General features: G+C 40.2%; 1 protein-coding gene and 1 pseudogene across 2 annotated transcripts in view; one reads left to right on the top strand and one right to left on the bottom strand.

The window, feature by feature from the left end:
• The first annotated feature begins 2,074 nt into the window (after positions 1 to 2,074).
• Positions 2,075 to 20,999, top strand: part of ERMP1 (endoplasmic reticulum metallopeptidase 1) — a 71,040-nt gene continuing 52,115 nt past the window's right edge. For both annotated transcript variants that reach the window (XM_037036340.1, XM_037036339.1), the window contains exons 1-4: positions 2,075 to 2,489; positions 3,711 to 4,012; positions 9,820 to 9,947; positions 10,559 to 10,664. In XM_037036340.1, the coding sequence (XP_036892235.1) occupies positions 2,152 to 2,489; positions 3,711 to 4,012; positions 9,820 to 9,947; positions 10,559 to 10,664 (874 nt within the window). In that variant the 5' untranslated portion in view covers positions 2,075 to 2,151. The remainder of the gene's footprint in view (positions 2,490 to 3,710; positions 4,013 to 9,819; positions 9,948 to 10,558; positions 10,665 to 20,999) is intronic.
• Positions 11,679 to 12,357, bottom strand: LOC118980043 (CTD nuclear envelope phosphatase 1-like; annotated as a pseudogene).

Raw genomic sequence — 20,999 nt, 5'->3', positions numbered from 1 at the left:
GAGGATCATTCACCTGTAAAAGCTGATTAATCCTCTCTGAAGCCCTTTAAGTCAGGCATTATCTCCATTATCACAGATAACGACACTGACGCTCTGAGACTAACTTGCCTAATGCCAAGTGTATTGAAGGTTCCTGATTCAGGAACTCAGATCCAATTGACTTTGACAGCAGGGCTTTTATTCCACTGGCTGCCTCTCACGGAATATTGTCAGAGTTGCTTAACTGGCATTATCCACTCAGAAAAAGAGAGCTCAAATGATTTAACCAGTATCCCACCTCCTGATATGTTTTCTGACACCTAGTAAGTGACAACACAAAATAAGTAAAGCTTAATAAACCATGAGACATTTGTGCCCCTTGCCTAGGAACTATAGAACCCCATACCTAGTTACCCTGTGGTGGATGGAGTTGTTTCCAAGATGTCATCTTTCAGAGATGGTGGAGGTGCTCAAGTTTTTGGAAAGAATAACAAGATAGCTGGTTGTTATAAAAGACAATGTACAGGGTCCAGCAGAAGTAAGGCCTGCTTGAGTGTGCTTGATAGGGTAATAATATGGGTGTAATAATTTATAGCTTTAATTTGAACATTTCACCTAAAATGTCATATGGTGTGCTTGAGTGTAATATTGTTGTGTTACAGAATTACATCCTTATGATTTTGTAATAAAATTTTATAATAAAAAAGGGGCATTATTTGTGCTGGACATGTATAGTCATTTGCTAGGCACAGAGCTAAGCACTGGGGACACAGTGATGAATAAATAAAATAGACATTGTCTTTGGTCTTATGTACCTTACAAACTAGAAAGAATTTTATTGAGCTAAACTTATGCTGCTGTTGTAAAATTGTTATGCTTTCACTTATTCACTCAATCAAGAACTATTTATAATAGACTAAATACTGCATGTCATATTCTGTGTTAAGAGGAGAGCATATAATGGTGAGCAAAACCAAATATGACTCCTGCTTTCATGGAACTTATCACATAATGAGGAAAACATTAAATAATTACATGCATACATGGTGCTATGAGATCCTACAAATAGGGGAAACTGGCTTGATTAATTAGATTAGGAGATTCTTGCTTGAGGAAGTAGCATTTAAGCTGACATATGAAAGTGAAATGGGAGTTAACTAGGCAATGAGGGAAGGGATGAACATTTCGCACAACTCAAACAGCACGTGAGAAGATGCTGTTAGAGAAGGAAGGATGGTGAGCAGAAAGAACTTTGAAAGAGGACAGCTGGAGAACTGAGAATAAGGAGCGCCCCGGTGTCAGGTGCACCTGAGCAGTAGGCTGGAAGACCCGTAGGGTAGACAGGTAGGGTAGTGCACCTTCCCAGTTGGTCTCTAGGTTAATGGTCACAAAAATTTGAGGCAGAGTGGCTCACTGTATCAGCAGGCAGGAAGAAGACTAGATGATTGTTTTTTCAGAGTGCCATATTCGGTAGTGGGATAGAAAACTGTTTGGAGAACCCAATGATTTAGATTACACTTCATCGGCTGTTACCTGTAACTTCTCAGCTACTACGAGAATGAATGTATTTCCCTTTCAGCATTCTTATGAGACTCAAATGAGACCATGTATTAAATTATTTAGCACAGTGCTTGGCTCATGGCAAGTATTCAATAAATAATAGCTATTATTTTTCTTCAGCTGTTAATGGAAACAATGATAGTAGTTACCTCACACAGTTAAGATCTGTTGAAGCATGAGTCTGGGCCTCCTTTGCGCAGTACAATTTTTAATTTTAAAAGCCTACAATGTCCAGAGTCCATTCTAAAGCTTCTTAGGAAAGTTGGGCCATTGCCTTCTTTATCTGCCCGGTGCAACATGTGCATTCTTTTAAAGGTGATCTCTAACTTATCTACTGTTTCTAGGCTTATGAGTATCTTTCCGTTTGGAAATCTCTATCCTACACCCGGAGGGAGAAAGCACACCCAAGTCCGGCCTGAGCGCGCCCTGCCACGGTGCCCACCGAGGATCCGCCCAACTACTCTGGGTCTCAGCGCGGCGGGCCGGGCCAATCAGAAGAAGTTTGGCCCTCTGCAGTTTCCGTCCGCTCACTAGGAGGCGCTGCGGCGACCGCGGCTGCTCCCGGAGCAGTCGCGGGCTGGGCGGTTGGGCTGGCCTCTGAGGCTCGTGGCCATGGAGTGGGGTACAGAGTCGGCGGCCGTGAGGCGACACCGCATCGGAGGGGAGCGCCGGGACGGCCCAGTAGCCGCGCCGCAACCAGATAGGGAGGCCCGGGAGCTGGAGCCCTTGGTGGACGCGTGCGGCCGCAACGCGAGGACAAGGAAGCGGAGCGCGGCGGGTAGAGGAGGCGCGAGCGGGGCATCGTGGACCGGACTGTCTGAGGCGCGCGCTGCGCTGGGGCTAGCGCTCTACCTGCTTGCGCTGCGGACGCTCGTGCAGGTCTCGCTGCAGCAGCTCGTGCTGCGTGGGGCCACTGGGCGCCACGGGGAATTCGACGCGCGCCAAGCAAGGTACTGGCCTGTGCCACCCGGCCTGCGCGTCCCCTACGTCCCCTGCGTCCCCTTCCAGAGCGTGGGCACCGCACTTGTGTGCGTTTTCCCCTGCGGGATCGCCCAGGCTCGCCGTCACAGGCTGACTCCACGTGGGGGTGGGGTGGCTTTGCGCGCCCCTCTTCTGGAGTCCCAGTTTACAGGATGCAGGGCTTGCATTGCCCCCTGTTAAGCTGATGGTGCAGATGGGGGTGGCCAGGGGGTCTGTTCCGGCTTTTACACCCGTTTTCTGCCCCACCTGAAGATAGTTTGGTTTAGTCGTTCCTGATCTTAATGGAGCAACTTCCACTTTTTACTAGTCCTTTTGCTTTCCCAGTGAAATGAAGGAACGTGAAATTTGTGACCTAGCCAGTTTTGTAAGTTTGGTTCCTGGGGCGATGTCGGAAAGGGGTAATGCAGTGGTGTTGTTGAGGATGACAGTCCTCACACATGAAAGCTCTGGAGACTCAGCGTGGAAGATAACACTTCAAAAGTTTAGTTTCAGAAGTTTCAGATTCCTGGAGGTTATCTTTGTGCCCCTGGTATGTAAGAGTTAATTTAAAAAATGAAAAAAAGAAAGATACCATTAAGTGCTAGAAGGATGATTAAGTAAAAAGTGCTGTAACATAAGTGTGTCAAAGCTCAAAATTATAAGCTAGCAGAGTTTTCAACAGCCACTGTGATTCTAAAAGTTTATTTTGAATACAATGTACTGGAAGTTTATTTTATTAAGGTCCAGAACACACCTGCTCCACCCTCCATTTTCCCCACCTGGAATGTGGTGAAAAGAGAAACATTTTTCTTTGTTTTAGGGGTAGAGTTGATTTTGGCCTGAATAGAAAGGATTTTTTTTTGTTGTTTATTTATTTAACCTATTGACTTAATTGTCTTTGCTCATTGGTTTCCTCTCAGTAACCCAAAATTTGTAACCCTCCAGCACATGTTACCTGAAATAATAAAAGGCAGTCTGAAAGATTTTTTAAATTTAGAGTTTATTTTTCAATTATGGTCTGCATTCAATACTACTTTGTATTAGTTTCACATGTACAAAATAGTGGTTAGACACCCTTCAGCAAGTGTTCCCTCAAAAAGGGCAGCCTTTTTGATGTGAGAAGTCAAAGAACTTGTTTTTGATGGTGAGGGGGATTGTAGAGGGAAAGTTCTGTGGTAAGTGTTAATCATAATTTTTTTGGTGGCTTTCAGGGACTATCTTGAACACATAACATCCATTGGCCCCAGGACTACAGGAAGCCCAGAAAATGAAATTCTGACGGTGCGTTATCTTTTGGAACAGATTAAACTAATTGAAGTTCAAAGTAACAGCCTTCACAAGATTTCAGTAGATATACAGCGGCCAACGGGCTCCTTTAGTATTGACTTTTTGGGAGGTTTTACAAGCTACTATGACAACATCACCAACATTGTGGTAAAGCTGGAACCCAAAGAAGGAGCTCAGCATGCTGTTCTGGCTAACTGTCATTTCGACTCAGTGGCAAACTCACCAGGTTTGTACCAGTTTTTTAGTCATCTTGAAATTGACACAACCCAGAGACACCATTTTCTTGGACAAACATTGTCTGTGATGGCAGGCAGCATAATTAGAATAGTATCATTTAGTTTAAGAACTAACTCCTCACTATTCTCTGAAGTGCTTTATTTATTTTTTTAAACATGTTGCCAGCAACCCTGTGACAGGACAGGGAATGTTGCTGGTAGACTGAAGCAGCTTTATCAGTGTTACCAGTGTGTGTCCCTGGGTCCTGGGGTTAGGTTCTGCCTCTTCAAGTGTTTACTTAGCCAGTTGTTGGTACTAGGCCTTGGGGATATGGGATAAAGGAACAATGCTTGCCTTCACAGGACAAAAGGTTTGGAGGACATCTTTCCTAGCAGTTTCTGTTGACCTGTAAAGTGAGAATTTTGGCCCACTGGGGATGACATACTGTTAGAATACTTCATTAATCTATAAATCTTCCTCTGAAAATACTTTGTCAAGATAGAACACTTGATGTTTAGGACAATGCCTGACACAGTAAATATTTTGAATGAGAATCTCTAAAATTGAACTTTCATTTAAAAAATAAGATTCATCACAAAAATGTTTTCATTACTTATTAAAGAGATTGTAAGTAGGGAAGATAATTGTAACATTTAACAATGGAGTCATAGCATGTTAGAGGTAGACAAGACCTGAGATACATCTGGTCCAAGGCCCTCATTTGACGCAGGAATACGCTTAGCTGATCACCTCTGATCCAACATGCTGGGTTTCCTGGCCAGTTAGTTCTTTCAGGTACATTTGAAAGGAAACTCCTTCCTGAAGGGAAGTTCATGCTCCCTTCGCCAGTCTACTTACCATAACCTCTTTTTTTGGTCAGTTTCTGATTTGTAAAATGGAGATAATAGTACTTTCCCAGGGGCATTGCTTAGAGAATAGTTCCTGGCATGAAAAATTCTTTTTCTTTTTTCTTAAAAAATTTTTTTAAATTTAATTGTTGTTCAAGTACAGTTTTCTGTCTTTTACTCCCATGCCAGCCCATGCCCCACTGTGCTCCCCACCTCCCTCCCATTTCCACCCCTCTTAGTTGTTGTCCATGTGTCCTTTATACTAGTTCCTATAAATTCTTTTTTCTTTGCTATTAATTTTTTTCCTTTTTATTGAATTTATTAGGGTGACACTGGTTAAGAAAATTATACAGGTTTCAGGTGCACAGTTCTACAACATATCATCTGTATGCTGTATTGTGAGTTCACTACCCCAAGTCAAGTTTTCTTCCAACACCATTTATTCCCCATACCCTCCTCCACCTTCCCTTACCCCCTTCTCTTCCACAGTCACCACTCTGTTGTCCCTGTCTATGATATTTTTCTCTCTTTTTTTTCTTTCTTGCTCAATCCCACCACCCAGGACCCAAATCCTCCACCCCAAACAGCTGTCAGCCTGCTCTCTATCTATGGCTCTGTCTCTGTTTTACCTGTTGGTTCACTTTGTTCATTAGTTCCACGTATGAGTGAACCCTGTGGTACTTGTCCTTCTCTGGCTGGCTTATTTCACTTAGCATAATGTTCTCCAGGTCCTTCCCTATTGTTGCAAAGGGTAAGATTTTCCCTTTTTTTGTGGCCAAGTGGTAGTCTGTTTTGTAACTGTACCACAGCCTTTTTATCTATTCAACTGCTGATAGACACTTGGGCTGCTTCCAGATTTTGGCTATTGTGAATGATACTGCAGTGAACATAGGGGTGCCTGTATTCTTTCGAATTAGTGTTTCAGTTTTCTTCATATAAATTCCTAGAAGTGGAATTGCTAGGCCATAAGGCAGATCCATTTTTAATTTTTTCTGATAACTCCATACTGCTTTCCACAGTCACTGTACCAGTCTGCATTCCCATCAAATGTGCACGAGGGTTCCCTTGCTTTTTTTTATTCTCATTCTAGGACATATTCATCTTAGAGGGGAAGGGAGAAAGGGGGAGAGAAGCATGGATGTGAAAGAGAAACATTGATCTGTTGCCTCCTGTACATGCTGCAATAGGAGACCGGGAGACCAAACCCACAACCTAGGCTTGTGCCTTGATTGGGAATTGAACCCATGACCTTTCAGTTTATGGGACGATGCTCCAACCAACTGAGCCATACTGGCTGGGGTGGGTTCCCTTTTTTACTAGTTATTAATATTTCTGGATTACTTGAATTTATAGCAGATCTAATATGATCTAGTTATGTAAAATATAAAATAAAATTTATTTGCTTGATAAAATGATTCATCCTAGGACATCTTTAATTAGAAAGTACCAGTTGCATTTAGAATGTGACATGGTTTTTAAATTTTTTAATTTTTATTACTATTTTTTTGCTACTAACCTGAGGATATGTTGGTTTATTTTAGAGAGGGTGGGGAGAGGGAGTGAGAGGAAGGGAGAGAGACAGGAAGAGAGAGAGGGAGGTAGAGAGAAAGAGAGTGAGAGGGGGGAGAGAGAGAGAGACAGACATTGATGTGAGAGAGAGACATCAATTAGTTGCCTCCCAAGCACATGCTGACTGAGGATCGAACCCAGAATGTTGGCACGTGCTGTGAGTGGGAATGGAACCCGCCACCTTTTGGTGTACAGGATGACACTCCAACCAACTGAACCACCTGGCCAGAATAAATGTAAAATGCTTCTTAAAAAATCATACACACCCATGACTGGTGTGACTGTGTTGATTGAAATGTCCTGTAAACTGAAGGTTCAATTCCCTGTCAGGGCACATGCTTAGGTTGCAGATTCCATCCCTGGTTGGGGCACGTAAGACAGGCAACTAATCAATATTTCTCTCTCACTCCCCGCACCTTCCTCTCTAGAATCAATAAGTATATATTAAAAAATAAAAAAATAAAAAAATCATACACGCATTTCCAAGAAGATTACATGATAAAAGCAACTAGATTTGAGGAAAAAAAAACCTGTTTCAACAAAACAGTGAATTGAACACAGGGAGTATAGAATGATCAATAAAGGTGAGTTATTGACTACTCAGTAAGAGTGGTTAGTGGGACCAATGTGAATTGTTTAGGGCATGAGAGATTTGCTTGCATTTGTAGCATGAGAAGAAAATGACATCATTCTCTCACTTCCATATTGCCACAATGTCTCAATGACACATTTATTATGAAATTATCTTATTTTTATTAAATTCTTAAAGATGTTTAAAAAAATCAGTATATACACATTTGTTTTTATAAAGTCAGAACTGTCTTTGTGTGAGCTAGATAAACCAGTGACTTTTATGCCTGTTTCAAAGTAGTAATAAAATAAATCTCACCCTGTGCTCACTATTATGAGGCTTAAATTCTAGGAAGGACAAATTGACACCATGGTTATTTAAGAGCATTGTATAAGAAATGTGTATTAAAAGTATCAGAAACATGGTTCCCTATGTTACAAATCATATATATGGGGCCCAATAATGATAGAATGGCATTTTTCTGGGTCATTGGAACTCAATTTAAATTGAAATTTTGTAAGATTGCCTCTACCAATCCCAGGGACATTTCTGTTAATTTTAAATTGTCAAAAAAACCCACACATAACATAGACTATCACCTAAATCCTTTCAGTGGATGAAGTAATTGAAACATGGGCATTTTTAAAAAGTTCTCAGCAGCATATGTGGACCCTTGATACTAATACCAATTAGAAGTAATGTTATGCACAGAAAGGACTTAAATGTCTTGGGTTTGCTGCATGGTTCCAGGTTGTTGGTAGAAGCCACATCAAGTTATTTTAGGAGTGGCTTTAATTTCAGGGTTAATTCTAAATGGAAAGCGATGTTGGTTAACCACCTAGCACTTATAGATACCGTTTTCTAACTTTCTTTCACTTTCTTAAAGATACTTGACTTTCTAGTTCTGTTCTCAGACAATAGAACCATTAAAATAAAGAAAGATAAATGGACAGTTTAACTTTTTCTTTAACTTTATATAGATATGTCTCTTTCAATTTCTCTCTTTGAATAAAGAAATTTTTATGGTTTGGTTTTTTTAAAATTTTTTTTTTAATTTTTTATTTTAAGGTAATTCACAGTCTCAAAGTTAAAAACCATTAATTTAATTTGGTTCCTAGAATGTGACACTTTTTACTGATAGCTACATATACTTCTGGCTTGATTGTTGTCAGTAGTTATTACTTAGTTTCTTTTTGATTAAAATACAATCCAGTAATCACTGCCAAGACAAATAACAGATAATGAGTAGTTTCTTCTTGAGTGGAAATAGAGTCTGGAATTTAACAGCACCAAAATGAGCATTTTCTCTAGCTGCAGAGCCTTCCTTAAGTTTACAAAGAGAAGGAAAAACTAACATTGAGTGCAGAGTGCATTTCTTTGCAGTCCTCACAACACACCTGTGAGGTAGATATATCATTAGCTTACTCTCTAGGCCAGGAAGTTGTAAGGTAAACGATAGAGCTAGAATTTACTTCCATATCCTTCATACCGTAAAACCCATGCTAAACTCTGTAGTGCCCTGCCTCCCAGTGTGTAAGTCAGAAAATGCTATTGTCTGGGTTGTTATTAATGCTTGTTTACTTTGGTTACTCTATAAACTTTTTATTATGGAAAATTTTAAATGTGTGCAAGAACAGAGAATTGTTTAATGACCTTGAGTGTGCCTATCATCTAGCTTTAACAGATTTTGTTTCTTTACTCCCTAGCCCTACAACCCTTAATTATTTTGAAGCAGAACTCAGCTATATCAGTTCCTCTGTGTTTCAGTCTGTATCACTGAAAAATTAGGACTCTTTTTTTATGCTCATAATAGTGTGAATTACCTCACTTAAAAGATAATATCAGCCCTGGCTGCTGTGGCTCAGTGGATTGAGCACTGGACTCCAAAGCAAAATGTTGCTGGTTTGATTCCCAGTCAGGGCACATTCCTGGATTGTGGGCCAGGTTCCTGGCCAGGGACTCGTGAGAGGCAACCACACACTGATGTTTCTCTCCCTTTCTTTCTCCCTCCCTTCCCCTCTCTCTAAAAATAAATAAAATCTTTAAAAAATAATATCAGCAAATGTCTAATCAGTTCTTTTAGCTGCCTCTTATTGTGCTTTAAAAATCAAGGCATTAAAGTCATCTTTTTAATCACTTTTAATTAATATATAAAGTTTCTGAATCAAGAAGGAGTTAGGTGATTTGATGAAGTCCTCTTTATCAGTGCTGGGATCAGGGATACTACTTTCGTCAATAGTCTCCTTTCCTGTCTTACTGGATTTGGTGTCTTTGTACTTCTTCATCACATCTCCTTGTAGAAACCTTAAAAAAATGGCACACCATCCAAACCTACCCCACTGTAAATGCAGAGTGATCTGAAGATCTTATGATTTTGTCAGGAAAACAAGCAGGAAGGGAGTGGGTGGCAGGAAAAGACGATCTATGAAGCTGTGAACACCAGAAGTGGGACTATTATAAAGGATGTAGGTAAGGATAAAGAAGGGAACAAATTGCTTTGAGTTTATGAGAATGCCTGTTTTTAGTGTTAATTTAGGTCCCATCTGGTTGATTATTTAGCAAGTATTAATTAAGTGACTACTCTGAGCTAGGTTTGGCTGTAGATACTGAGAGTAAGTCAATAAGCAAACCAGACAAAGATCTCTGATCTCATGGAGTTGATTGCTGGTGGGTATAACTTGTCACCTGATGGTAACAAAGCTGTGCTTCTGGTCTTGTATAATAATTACATGATTCTTCCTTGATGAGAAAACCCCATTCCTGGCCCTGGGGATTCATACTGTAAAGATTTTAAAATTTGAGAAACATACCTGTTTTTCTGACATAAAGGTGCCAGTGATGATGCAGTTAGCTGTTCAGTGATGCTGGAAGTCCTTCGCGTCTTGTCAACATCTTCAGAAGCCTTACATCATGGTGTTATATTTCTCTTTAATGGTGCTGAGGAAAATGTGTTGCAGGTGAGATTCTGCTGTTTTAAATACAAGGCTTGAATAATAATAATAATAATAGCTTAAGCATTTTGATTATTCATTTGAGTGGTATCATAAAGTCACATGCAAAAGATATATTGTACATGGTAGTACTTTAAAAATTCTGTAGCCACTATGTACACTTGTTCAACATTTGAAAACTCCACTTAGAACAGGTCATCTTGTCAGTGTTTGATTCATAAAAGGGTTCTGTACTGGCATAATTATTCACCTCAGGTTTCGTTTGACTCAGGAGGTTCGGAGATGTTTTGAGGCACACAGCACGGAGACCTAGCCATGTGGATCGTGCCTCCCTATTGTTTTGACCTTTTGTGCAGCCTCACACTTACCAAGGATGTTGCTTGGCACCACTCATGGAAATCAGGCTGCCTTCTGTGATGGGAACTTTCCACTCAGCAAACTGCACACAGCCATTTTGCATAGAGAGAGCAACACACGTCTTTAGATACTGTCTTTGAAAAAAAAAATTTTCCCATTCTTCCTCTTGTTAGACATTTTATCTTTAAAATAAGTAAAATAGAGACTTTGATAATCTCACATTGTTTAACATATATTTGTTTTCATTCTATCTCATTCAGGCCAGTCATGGTTTCATTACTCAACACCCCTGGGCCAACTTGATTCGTGCATTTATTAACCTGGAGGCAGCAGGTGTAGGAGGGAAGGAACTTGTATTCCAAACAGGTATGTGAGGCTGTACAGGGTAGGCCCAAAATAGGCTTATAAATGTGAGTACATGAAACAGAATTTATTCTTGGATTATTATTTATTATTGTATTACTTTTGAACAACTGTAAACCTGCTTTTGCACCACCCTATATTTTTATACTGCATGGTATACTTTAATGTAAATCTTGTTTATAAAAATGGAAAGTTTTTGAAAATAACATATTTTCCTGTGTATAATGTGCACCCATGTTTTTTTGAGCATTATACACAGGATTATTGTGCGCATTATTATACCCATGGTATGTAATCATTATATTGTGTCATATAAAATGTACATCCTTATTTTCTCCTCAAAAATTTGGGCTAAATGCATATTATACATGGCAAAATATGGATAAGTAATCTCTCAATGAAATGAATGTTCTTTTTACTTTTTATTTTTACTTTTTATTTTATTTTATTTTTTGGTTTCAGAATTATAAGGCATGGTTTAAAAGAGAGGGGAAAACAAACAAAACAGTAAGCTGATTATAGGTCTGAGGGAATCTAGGAAAGGAAAATACAGAGAAAAGTAAGAGGGTACAAGTTTGGGTGAAATTCAGTGGCCCAAATCCCAGCTTCCCACCCACACCCCAGTTCTTGGAGTAAAGAATTAGATCAGTTTTGTACAAGAGTTTTTTTTTTAAATCAAATCATAATAGAGCTGACTTGACTTCTCTCTGAGCCTCCCAGACTATCGAATGTCTGTCTGTCCCTCTGTCTGACAGTCCTCTGTCTTCACCACAGACACTGTTTCGGCTCTCCTGGACCTCTCCTAGGCCCAGTCTGGGGTTTTCAGGGAGTGTGAACATGAAGGTAGAGAGAGGCTGCTTCACAGTCTGGTCCTTGCATCTACCTAGACTCCATATGGAGTGCAGGGCTCCCAGGGCAGGGCGAGGAGGGGCAGACCTTGCCCAGGCAGTCTTCACCATTGGACAGAGCATCAGACAGGCATCCTGAGGGCACGCCTTCTCTCCCCCCAACCCCATCTCAGGTGGAGAGGGAGCAGCTATGATGGTGAAGGCTTCAGCTTAGCACTGAGGGAACATCAGCGGTGAACCTGAGGGCATCTGGCATCAGAAGCAGGTTAAGAAGGATGGTGTCCCTGGGGTCTCTTTGTGTGGATGGCTCCTATAAGCCCCTAAGGAGTTATCCGGGATCACAGTGCTGGAGAGGTCATTGTGGGCCACAGAGAGGTCCTTGATGTATCTGCCCAATTCCAGAGTGCGGTGCTGTCTGTAGTATCTCCTCTTGAGAATGTTTCTGCTATTGTCCAGTTTATCTGTCACAGCAGAGCGGTAAATCTCCATGCTTGCTGTGAACATTACTAGCTCGTACCACTGGCTCACCACTTCTAAGAAGCAACAGACATGGGGCCTCTTATGTACAAAAAGCGGACAGGATGTTTGTTGCCACCTTGAGGATGAAGTCAGGAGGTGCTCCAGGTGGTACTGTGGGCCTCATCCAGATCCACCATCAGGATCTTCCTCTTCACCTGGCCTAGCTGATTCTGGGATGCAGGAGATAAGGGAAGGATATCTTATCAAACAGTTTGGTACTGAATCATTGTGTGGATATGCCTCCGCTAAAGGTAAACGAAGATGCTCTACAACCTGGTGGCCAAAGCCACAAACGTGCCCAGCCCCAGCAGACGCTGCGTCCACATCATCCTGATGACTCAGGGGCCGTGGGGCCGCCGTGGGGCCGCCGTGGGGCTGTGGGGCAGGGTCAGGGTCAGGGACCAGCTGCGCCAGCACTGTCCCGCCCCTCCAACCCTGCCCCGCCCTCAAGAAGGGGAAGAGGGCTCCAAATGGCAGGAGAGGCTGCAGAGAGGGTCATGGAGCTTGCAGCTCAGAGAGCCACCCCCCAGTGAGGGGAAAACCCAGTGGAACCAGGAGCTAGGGGACAGGCATGGGCAGCCCGCATGGGCAGGGAGGGGCACCGACGGCTTCACAGAGATTGCAGCCATCGGAGATCTAGACTGGCTGGGACATAGTCCTTTGAGACCAGGAGGAAGGAGATGGAAGGATGGGGGAGAGGGTGGTGGCGGGAGGGGACTAGGGAGAAAGGGGGAGAGGAAGGAGTGAATGATGTTAAAGCATGAGATAGTTTTAGTTAACATTTTTAGGCAAATATTAATATTTGTATAGTGCTTATTATATATGTTGAAAGCATTATGTGTATGTGTCAGTTAATTCTCAAAACAGCATGAGGGGTAAGTACTGTCATTATCCTCATTTTACAGATGAGAAAAGTGAGGCAAGAGAGATTATAACTTGCCTAAGGTTTCACAGTTGGTGAACAACACACCAGGATTTAAAAACCTGGTCCAGGTTCTGAGACCTTGTTCTTAACAACTAACCAGATTGTCATATAGGTGATGAGCTTTGTTTTACCCATTATGTATGATTATGATAGAAGTTAGATTAAATGACAATAATTTCATGAATTAAGATGAGAAAATTTACCTGTAATTAAAGGACTTGAAGTTTATCATTGAATTAATTTGAATGTCATAAAAATCCAATAATATTTAGTCAGCCAGAGAAGTATTTTTAGTTTTATTATTAAACATTTCTAAGGATAACAAGATTATAAATTACAAGGATAATTTATTTTTTAAAATATATTTTATTGATTATGCTATTACAGTTGTCTCATTTTCCCCCCTTTACTCCCCTCCTCCCACCCACATTCCCCCACTTTAGCTCATGTCCATGGGTCGTACATATAAGTTCTTTGGCTTCTACATTTCCTATACTATTGATTAAGTATTCATTTTCAGCATTCTTAGCAGAATTCAAAGCTCAGTTTTGTTCGGTCAGGGCATACTAAAATCAGACTTTGGAAGTTCCATGCCATTCCCAACTTTGTTAGCAGTAGATGCTACACTGTTATCCATTCTCTCAAATTCTCTCAAATTACATCAAGGAGGAACACTTGATATATTAGGTTGGCCAAAAAGTTTGTTTAGTATTTTCCATAAAATAAAAGACTTTATTCTCAGTAACTTTATTGATATGGATATTTTGAATATTTTGTCTATCTCCTACATGGTATAACATTGATTATTCTCAAATAATGTCTTGAGTTGATTACTATCAACTTCAACTTGTCTACCTGACAGTGGACCATCATCCAGTGAGAAATCTCCAGCACGAAAATTTGCAAACCCCTTGACCCATTCGCTCAGTTACAGCACCTTCTTTATACACTGCACAAATCTTTGGTGTTTCAGTTGCATTTTTACCTTTCTTGAAATAATTTAGCATAATATGACAAAAATGTTGAATGTTTTTACATCTTTAATATTAAAATGACTACACAAAAATTCACCAAACTTATGAACATTTTGATATTTTTAATTTTTTAAATTTTTATTATTTTTATTTTAAGTATATTTTATTGATTATGCTGTTACAGTTGTCTCATTTTTTTCTCCCCTTTATACCCCCTCCACCCTGCACTGCCCTACCCTCCAGTATTTCCCCACCTTAGTTCATGTCCATGGATCATGCCTGTAAGTACTTTGGCTTCTCCATTTCCTATACTGTTCTTAACCTCCCCGTGTCTATTTTATGCCTACCAATTATGCTTCTTCTTCCCTGTAACTTCCCTCCAGTTATTCCCTTCTGCCTCCCCACTGATAACCCTCTATGTGATCTCCATTTCTGTGATTCTGCTCCTGTTCTAGTTGTTTGCTTAGTGTTTGTTTTTAGGTTCAGTTGTTGATAGTTGTGAGTTTGTTGTCATTTTACTGTTCACAGTTTTTGATCTTCTATTTCTTAGATGAGTCCCCTTAACATTTCATATAATGAGGGTATGGTAATGATGGACTCCTTTAACTTAATTATTATGTGCCTTGGTGTGTTCCTCCTTGGTTCCAATTTCTTTGGGACTCTCTGAGCTTCCTGGACTTTCTGGGAGTCTATTTCCTTCACCAGATTGGGGAAGTTTCCCTTCATTATTTGTTCAAATAAATTTTCAATTTCTTAGTCTTCCTCTTCTCCTTCTAGCACCCCTGTGATTTGGATGTGGGAATATTTAAAGTTGTCACAGAGATTCCTAAGCCTCTCCTCATATTTTTGAATTCTTGTTTCTTCATTCTGTTCTGGTTGGATGTTTATTTTTTCCTTTTGTTCCAAATTGTTGATTTAAGTTTTAGTCTCCTTCCCTTCACTGTTGGTTCCCTGTATATTTTCCTATATTTTACTTTGTATAGCCTTCATTTTGCTACCAAACTAACTCATTTCTGTGAACATCCTGATTACCAGTGTTTTGAACTCTGCATCTGATAGGTTGGTTATCTCCTCGTCGCTCAGGTTTTTTTCTGGAGTTTTGATCTGTTCTTTCATCTGGGCCATATTTCTTTGACTCCGTTACATGTTATGTTGTAAGGGAGAGAGCCTTAGGTATTCACTAGGGCAGGGCAACCCTCTTTGCTGCATCTTGGCGCTGTATGTGGGGGAGGGTCAGAAAGGGAACAATGCTGCTCGCTCACTCTGCTCTTACCTTACTTTCTGTTACTTCCCTCACTTCCGATAAATGGATTATGTTCTTTCAGGTGCTGATTCCCAAGTGGGTGGGTTTGTATATGTTCAAGGATCCTGTGGGCCTCTCCAACGAACTCTCCTGTGAGACTGGGAGTTTCTCCTGCCTTTGCAACCCCCACAGCATTTTACAGCCAGAGGTTTGAGTCTTTAGTTTCCTTTTCAGCCAGTCCCCACCTCATCGTCATGGTCCACAACCTTGCCACACATCCTCTCCTCCTGGCTACCTATCTTCATCCCTCCTACCAGTCTTGGATGAATGTTTCTTTAACTCCTTGGTTATTGGAGTTCCACGTAGTTTGATTTTTTGGGCAGTTTTGGTTGTTTATTGTTTTTAAATTGGTTGTTACCTTCTTTTGGTTATGCAAGGAAGTGAAGCATTTCTACATACACCTTCATCTTGGCCAGAACCCAGTTTTTATTTTTTTAATGCATGGTGATATGAGAGCTGTCACAGTACAATCTAACAAAATTGTTTTGAATGAAGTAAAAGATAACTAACCACTACTAGAGCCATCTTATGGAAAAAACAAACTTTTATGGCCAACCCAGTAACAACCACCAGATCAAAAAGCAAAAGAAACTTCTGTAAGCAAAGAGGATACTGTATCTTTCCTCTGGTGAAAATGTCAGGGCTCCACATGGGTAACAGTATGTCTTTGTATATTTTCTCTCTTGGAAGTATATTATATGTTAAATGCTTTCATATCTATGCTTTTTAATAAAATTTGTTAAGTTTCAACACTTTAAAAAGAGATTTTATTTATTTATCTTTAGAGGGGAAGGGAGGGAGAAAGGGAGAGAAACATCAATGTATGGTTGCGTGTCGTGCGTCCCTGCTGGGAACTGGCCTGCAACCCAGGCATGTATCCTGAATGGGAACCAGATGGAGATCCTTTGGTTCACAGGCCTGTGCTCAGTCCACTGAGCTACACCAGCCAGGGCTGTATCTATGCTTTTAATTTATCATCACAGCTCCTTGCCCCTTGAACTCCTATGACTCAAAGAAAAACTGGTCCTAGGATTTAGTTTGTACCTTTCCTGAAATTTTTTAGTGCATATATATTAATGCATACATGTTTTATGTGTATATATGTTCATATATTTTAGATACATGTAGTCTGGAGAGATTCAAACATATTTACCTAGGGTTAGTGAGGTCTAGACTCAATTCAGTTCCTTTGTTTGCATTATTGAGTATTCACTTTTACTAGGTCTGACTAGCTTATATAGTCTTTGCTATTTTTACTAAATGTGGATAGTTTTATGTAAAAATTCTGCAATTTTATACACTTTATCTATAATTGCATCATCTGGAAGGACATAGACCGTATGATAACAGTCACTGCTGGGCGGTGAGTGTTGGCTGGTGGAGCTGTGGTGGGTGTGACTGCAGTGGCAGATGGGGCAAATGTAACCGACCACTTTGAACTCTCCCATGTTTCACGACTTTAAAACCAGGACTGTCTCCCTGGTTGGTGTAGCTCAGTGGATTTAGCGCAGGCCTGAGAACCAAAGGGTTGCCGATTTGATTCTCAGTCAGGGCACATGCCTGGGTTGCAGACCAGGTTCCCAATGGGGGACACATGAGAGGCAACCACACATTGATGTTTCTCTCCCTCCTTTCCTTTCTCACTAAAAATAAATAAATAAAATCTTTAAAAACAACAAAAAAAACCAGGACTGTCATAACTACTTGTCTTATACTCCAGAGTTTTCTGTATTGTTTAAATTTAAATGTTTTATTCATTTAAAAATAAAAATCCCCAAATTTTAGAATTATTTTTTTTCTGGAGGGGCATCCTACAGAACATTTGGGGAGATTGTTTCTCCCTTTCCCTGAGTTTTTATACAATGTTTTCCCTCTAGGTTCTGGTATCTTATTCTTGTGGCTAAACTGAACACCGATAAACTTCCTGGGTGCTTTCTGACATTCTAGTTCCTCTCCAGTATCTCTCTCACTTCGAAATGCCACTGTCTACAAAGGACTAGCTTTTTGGTGGGGACAGCTTTCAGAAATAATTGTCGCTTCCATGTTGGACTGAAAGGATGAAGGCCTCCTGGGTGTGGAGTTGTGTTGGGGAGCTTATGCTGGGTTGCCCTGTCCTCCGCCTCCTAACAGGCCCCTTCTCCCTGTGCGGCAGCAGCACTTGTCCTGTCCGGGAAACTTCTCGGTTGAAACAGTTTGTACTCTACTGCTCCATTGTCACTTCAGACAGAGACATTCATTTGGGGAGTTTTTAGTGACTAGAATAATCATTACTACCCACTTTTTAGAAAGGGCCAGAATGTGTGAAAGAATGACTTGATTTTTCAGGCTTGTGATGTATTTCATGAGTCAAGAAGGCTTGATTTAATAATTTTGAAGGTGTTATAGAATCCATGCAGATTAAACTGGTAATAGATGTTCCTTGTAAAAAAATTCAGATAACTACCAACCTTGAGTAGAAGAAAGCTCATCAGCAAAGAAGTCACAGATTCCCTTTTTTCTCTTGTGAAAAAATATTCATGCCCTTGTAATCCTACCACCCAGGACAAACATGTGTTATAGTTTAGTCTCTACCCTTCTGGAATTTTTTCAGTACATACACATTAGTATATTTTTATATAGTGTATATCTTTCAAAAATGAGATCATACTTTATCTGCTATTTTATGACCTGCTTGAGACTGCAATTCCTTTTGAAAAAGTACAGCTTTATTGAGATATAATAACATACTATACAACTCACCTATTTAAAGTGTAAAATATGCTGGTTTTTAGATATTCATAGAGTTGTCCAGTCATATCCACAATCAATTTTGGAATCTTCAATTAAAAATTTTTGTTTTTATCCTCATTGGAGGAGACATGCCTATTGATTTTAAAAAGAGAGGAAGGGAGGGAGAGAAACATCAATGTGAGAAACAGTGATTGGCTGCCTTCTGTACGCGTCCGGACCAGGGATCCAACTACAACCCAGGCATGTGACCTGAGCAGGAATAGAACCCACAACCTATCTTTTGTGCTAGAATATTTACATTATTCCAAAGAAAAAAACCCAAATCATTAGCAGTCTGGCTTGTTTTGCTTCATATAATATTTTTTTTAAGTTTAATCCATGTTGTAGCATGTATCAATACTTTATTATTTGTAATGGCTGAATTATATTCCATGGTATGGGTCATTCATCAGTTGATGGGCATTTGGGTTGTTTCCACTTTTAGGCTGTTATGAATAATGCTGCTGTGAACATTGGTTCATTTCTTTTGGATTGATAGCTAGGAATGGAATTCCTGGGTCATATGGTAAATTCGTGTTCAACTTTTTTTAAAGATTTTATTTTTATTTTTAGAGAAAGGGAGGGAGAGAAACATCACTGTGTGGTTGCCTCTTGTGTACCCCCAATCGAGGACCTGGTCTGCAGCCCAGGCATGTGCCCTGACTGGGAATCGAACCGGTGACTTTGTTTTGCAGGCTGGTGCCCAGTCTACTGAGCCACACCAGTCAGGGCTATGTTTAACTTTTTAAGAAGCTGCCACATGACACCACTGTTTTTATTTAGGAGAAATGTAAATTCAAACAACAGTAAGAACTTTTTTAATATTAGATTTGCACGGTAAGTGGAATGGGAATACTCAGTGCTAATGATTATAGAGCAGGCATTTTCATAAACAGTTGGTGGAAGTGTTGACTGATGTAGTTTTGGGACAGCTCGACAATATGGACCACTTTATAAAATGTGCAAACCCTGCCCTAGCTGGTGTGGCTCAGTTGGTTGGAGCATTGTCCTGTTGCTGGAAGGTTGCGGTTTTGATACCTGGTTGGGGCGCATGCCTGAGTTTCAGGTTCAGTCCCCAGTCTGGGCGTGTGTGATCCCCAGTCAGGGTAGGTGTGGAGGCAGCCAATCAGTGCTTCTCTCTCACATTGATGTTTCTCTCTCTCCCTTTCTCTCTAAAAGCAATGAAAAAAATGTCCTTGAGTGAGGATTGAAAAAAAAAAACCCAAAAGGTTCAAACCCTTATGTCCAGGTGATCCACTTGTAGGAATTTACTGTTGCACACAGACACATAGATCTAAGAGCAAAACAATTGAAAACACCTTCTTGGTCCATGCACAGGAGACTGGTTACATCAATGGTAACTTAAACATTTTTCCCCTTTTCAGTCAGTAATATTTTTCCTCCCTATGAAATAATTTCCTTCAGCTCACAAACATGCTTTTTTCACTCTTCTTAAAGAAAGCCACTTTTGACCTTCCTCATCGCCCAGCATACTGCTCATTTCTCAATTCCCACCTATTGCAGAATTCCTCAAGAGAGTGGAATAACTTTGTCCCTGTTTCTTAATTTAGTTAGCTGTCAGCTTGTTCTTGCAAAAGTCACATTGTTAAATTCAGTGGTCAGTTTTCAGACCCCCATATTACTTTGCTTTCATAACAGTGTTTGCTGCTCTCAGTCTCCTACTAATACCTCTTTTTTTTTTTTTTTGGTTCTGTGTGTTCATGCCACCAACTGAAGTTAGAATGAAGTAGAGCTGTGGGAATAGTGCTGTTTGCCTAAGTCTGCTTAGGGTCTGCTTTTACTGGACTATCAGGAAACTTTGATTTTCATTCTTGACACAAGATATACCTCATTTCAGTATTACACATGCCCATACCCTTTGCATTAAGAAAGGTGGGGCTTGTTCTTTTAAGAAGTGGCTGCACAAAATACTGGGAGCCTCAGAGGATTTAGATGATGACAGGAGAAAGAATCTAAAGAGAAAATATTTGTGTATCTGCCTTCCACCTTTCTCAGCGAGGTAATTAGGATAAGAACTTGTTAATACCTTCACCTTTTCACTCAGTCTCCCCCCTGCTCTCTACTCTGGCAACACTAGTCTGTTCTCTGTGTCTATGAGTCTATTTCAATTTTGTTTGTTTATTCTGTCCTGTGGATTCCACATGTAAGTGAAATCATATATTTATCTCTCTGTCTCATTTATTTCACTTAGCATAATACTCTCTAGGTACCTCTGTGCTGTCATAAATGGTAGTAATTTCATTCTTTTTATGGCCGAGTAGTATCCCATTTGTGTGTGTATGTGTGTGTGTGTGTGTATCACAGCTTTTTTGTCACTGGTCTATTGAGGACTCTTGGGTTGCTGTCTTATCTTGGCTCTTATAAATAACACTGTATTGAACATAGATATGCATATATTCCTTCAAATTAGTGTTTTGGGGTTTTTTGGATCTATGTCCAGAAATAGAATCACTGTGTCAGAAGGCAGTTCCATTTTTAATTTTTTTTGAGGAACCTTCATACTGTTTTAAATACTGACTGCACCAATCTGCATTCCCACCAACTTTGCACTGGGGTTCCCTTTTTTCCACGTCCTTGCCAACGTGTTTGTTCATTTATTGATGATAGCCACTGTGACAGGTATGAGGTAATATCTCAGTGTGGTTTTAATTTGCATTAATCTGATGATTAGCAATGTTGAGCACCTTGTCATATGTCTATTGGTCATTTGTATGTCCTCATAGAAAAAGTATCTATTTAGTTTTCTGCCCATTTTTAAATTGGATTGTTCGGCTTTTTTTTTTTTTTGCATTGAATGGTATGAGTTCTTTGTGAATTTTGGATGTTAACCCCATATGTATTATGGATGACTATTTTCTTCTATACAGTAGGTTGTATTTTCACTTTGTTGATGGTTTCCTTTGCTGTGCAAACACTTTTTAGTTTGATATAATCACATTTGTTTTTCTTCTGTTTCCCTTGCTTAGGGCCCAGCAAAAT

The sequence above is a fragment of the Sturnira hondurensis genome, unplaced genomic scaffold, assembly GCF_014824575.4.
Source record: "Sturnira hondurensis isolate 20B ecotype Veracruz unplaced genomic scaffold, ASM1482457v3 Scaffold0022824, whole genome shotgun sequence".
Classification (NCBI taxonomy): Eukaryota; Metazoa; Chordata; class Mammalia; order Chiroptera; family Phyllostomidae; genus Sturnira; species Sturnira hondurensis.
This window is presented reverse-complemented; position numbering and strand designations above follow the sequence as displayed.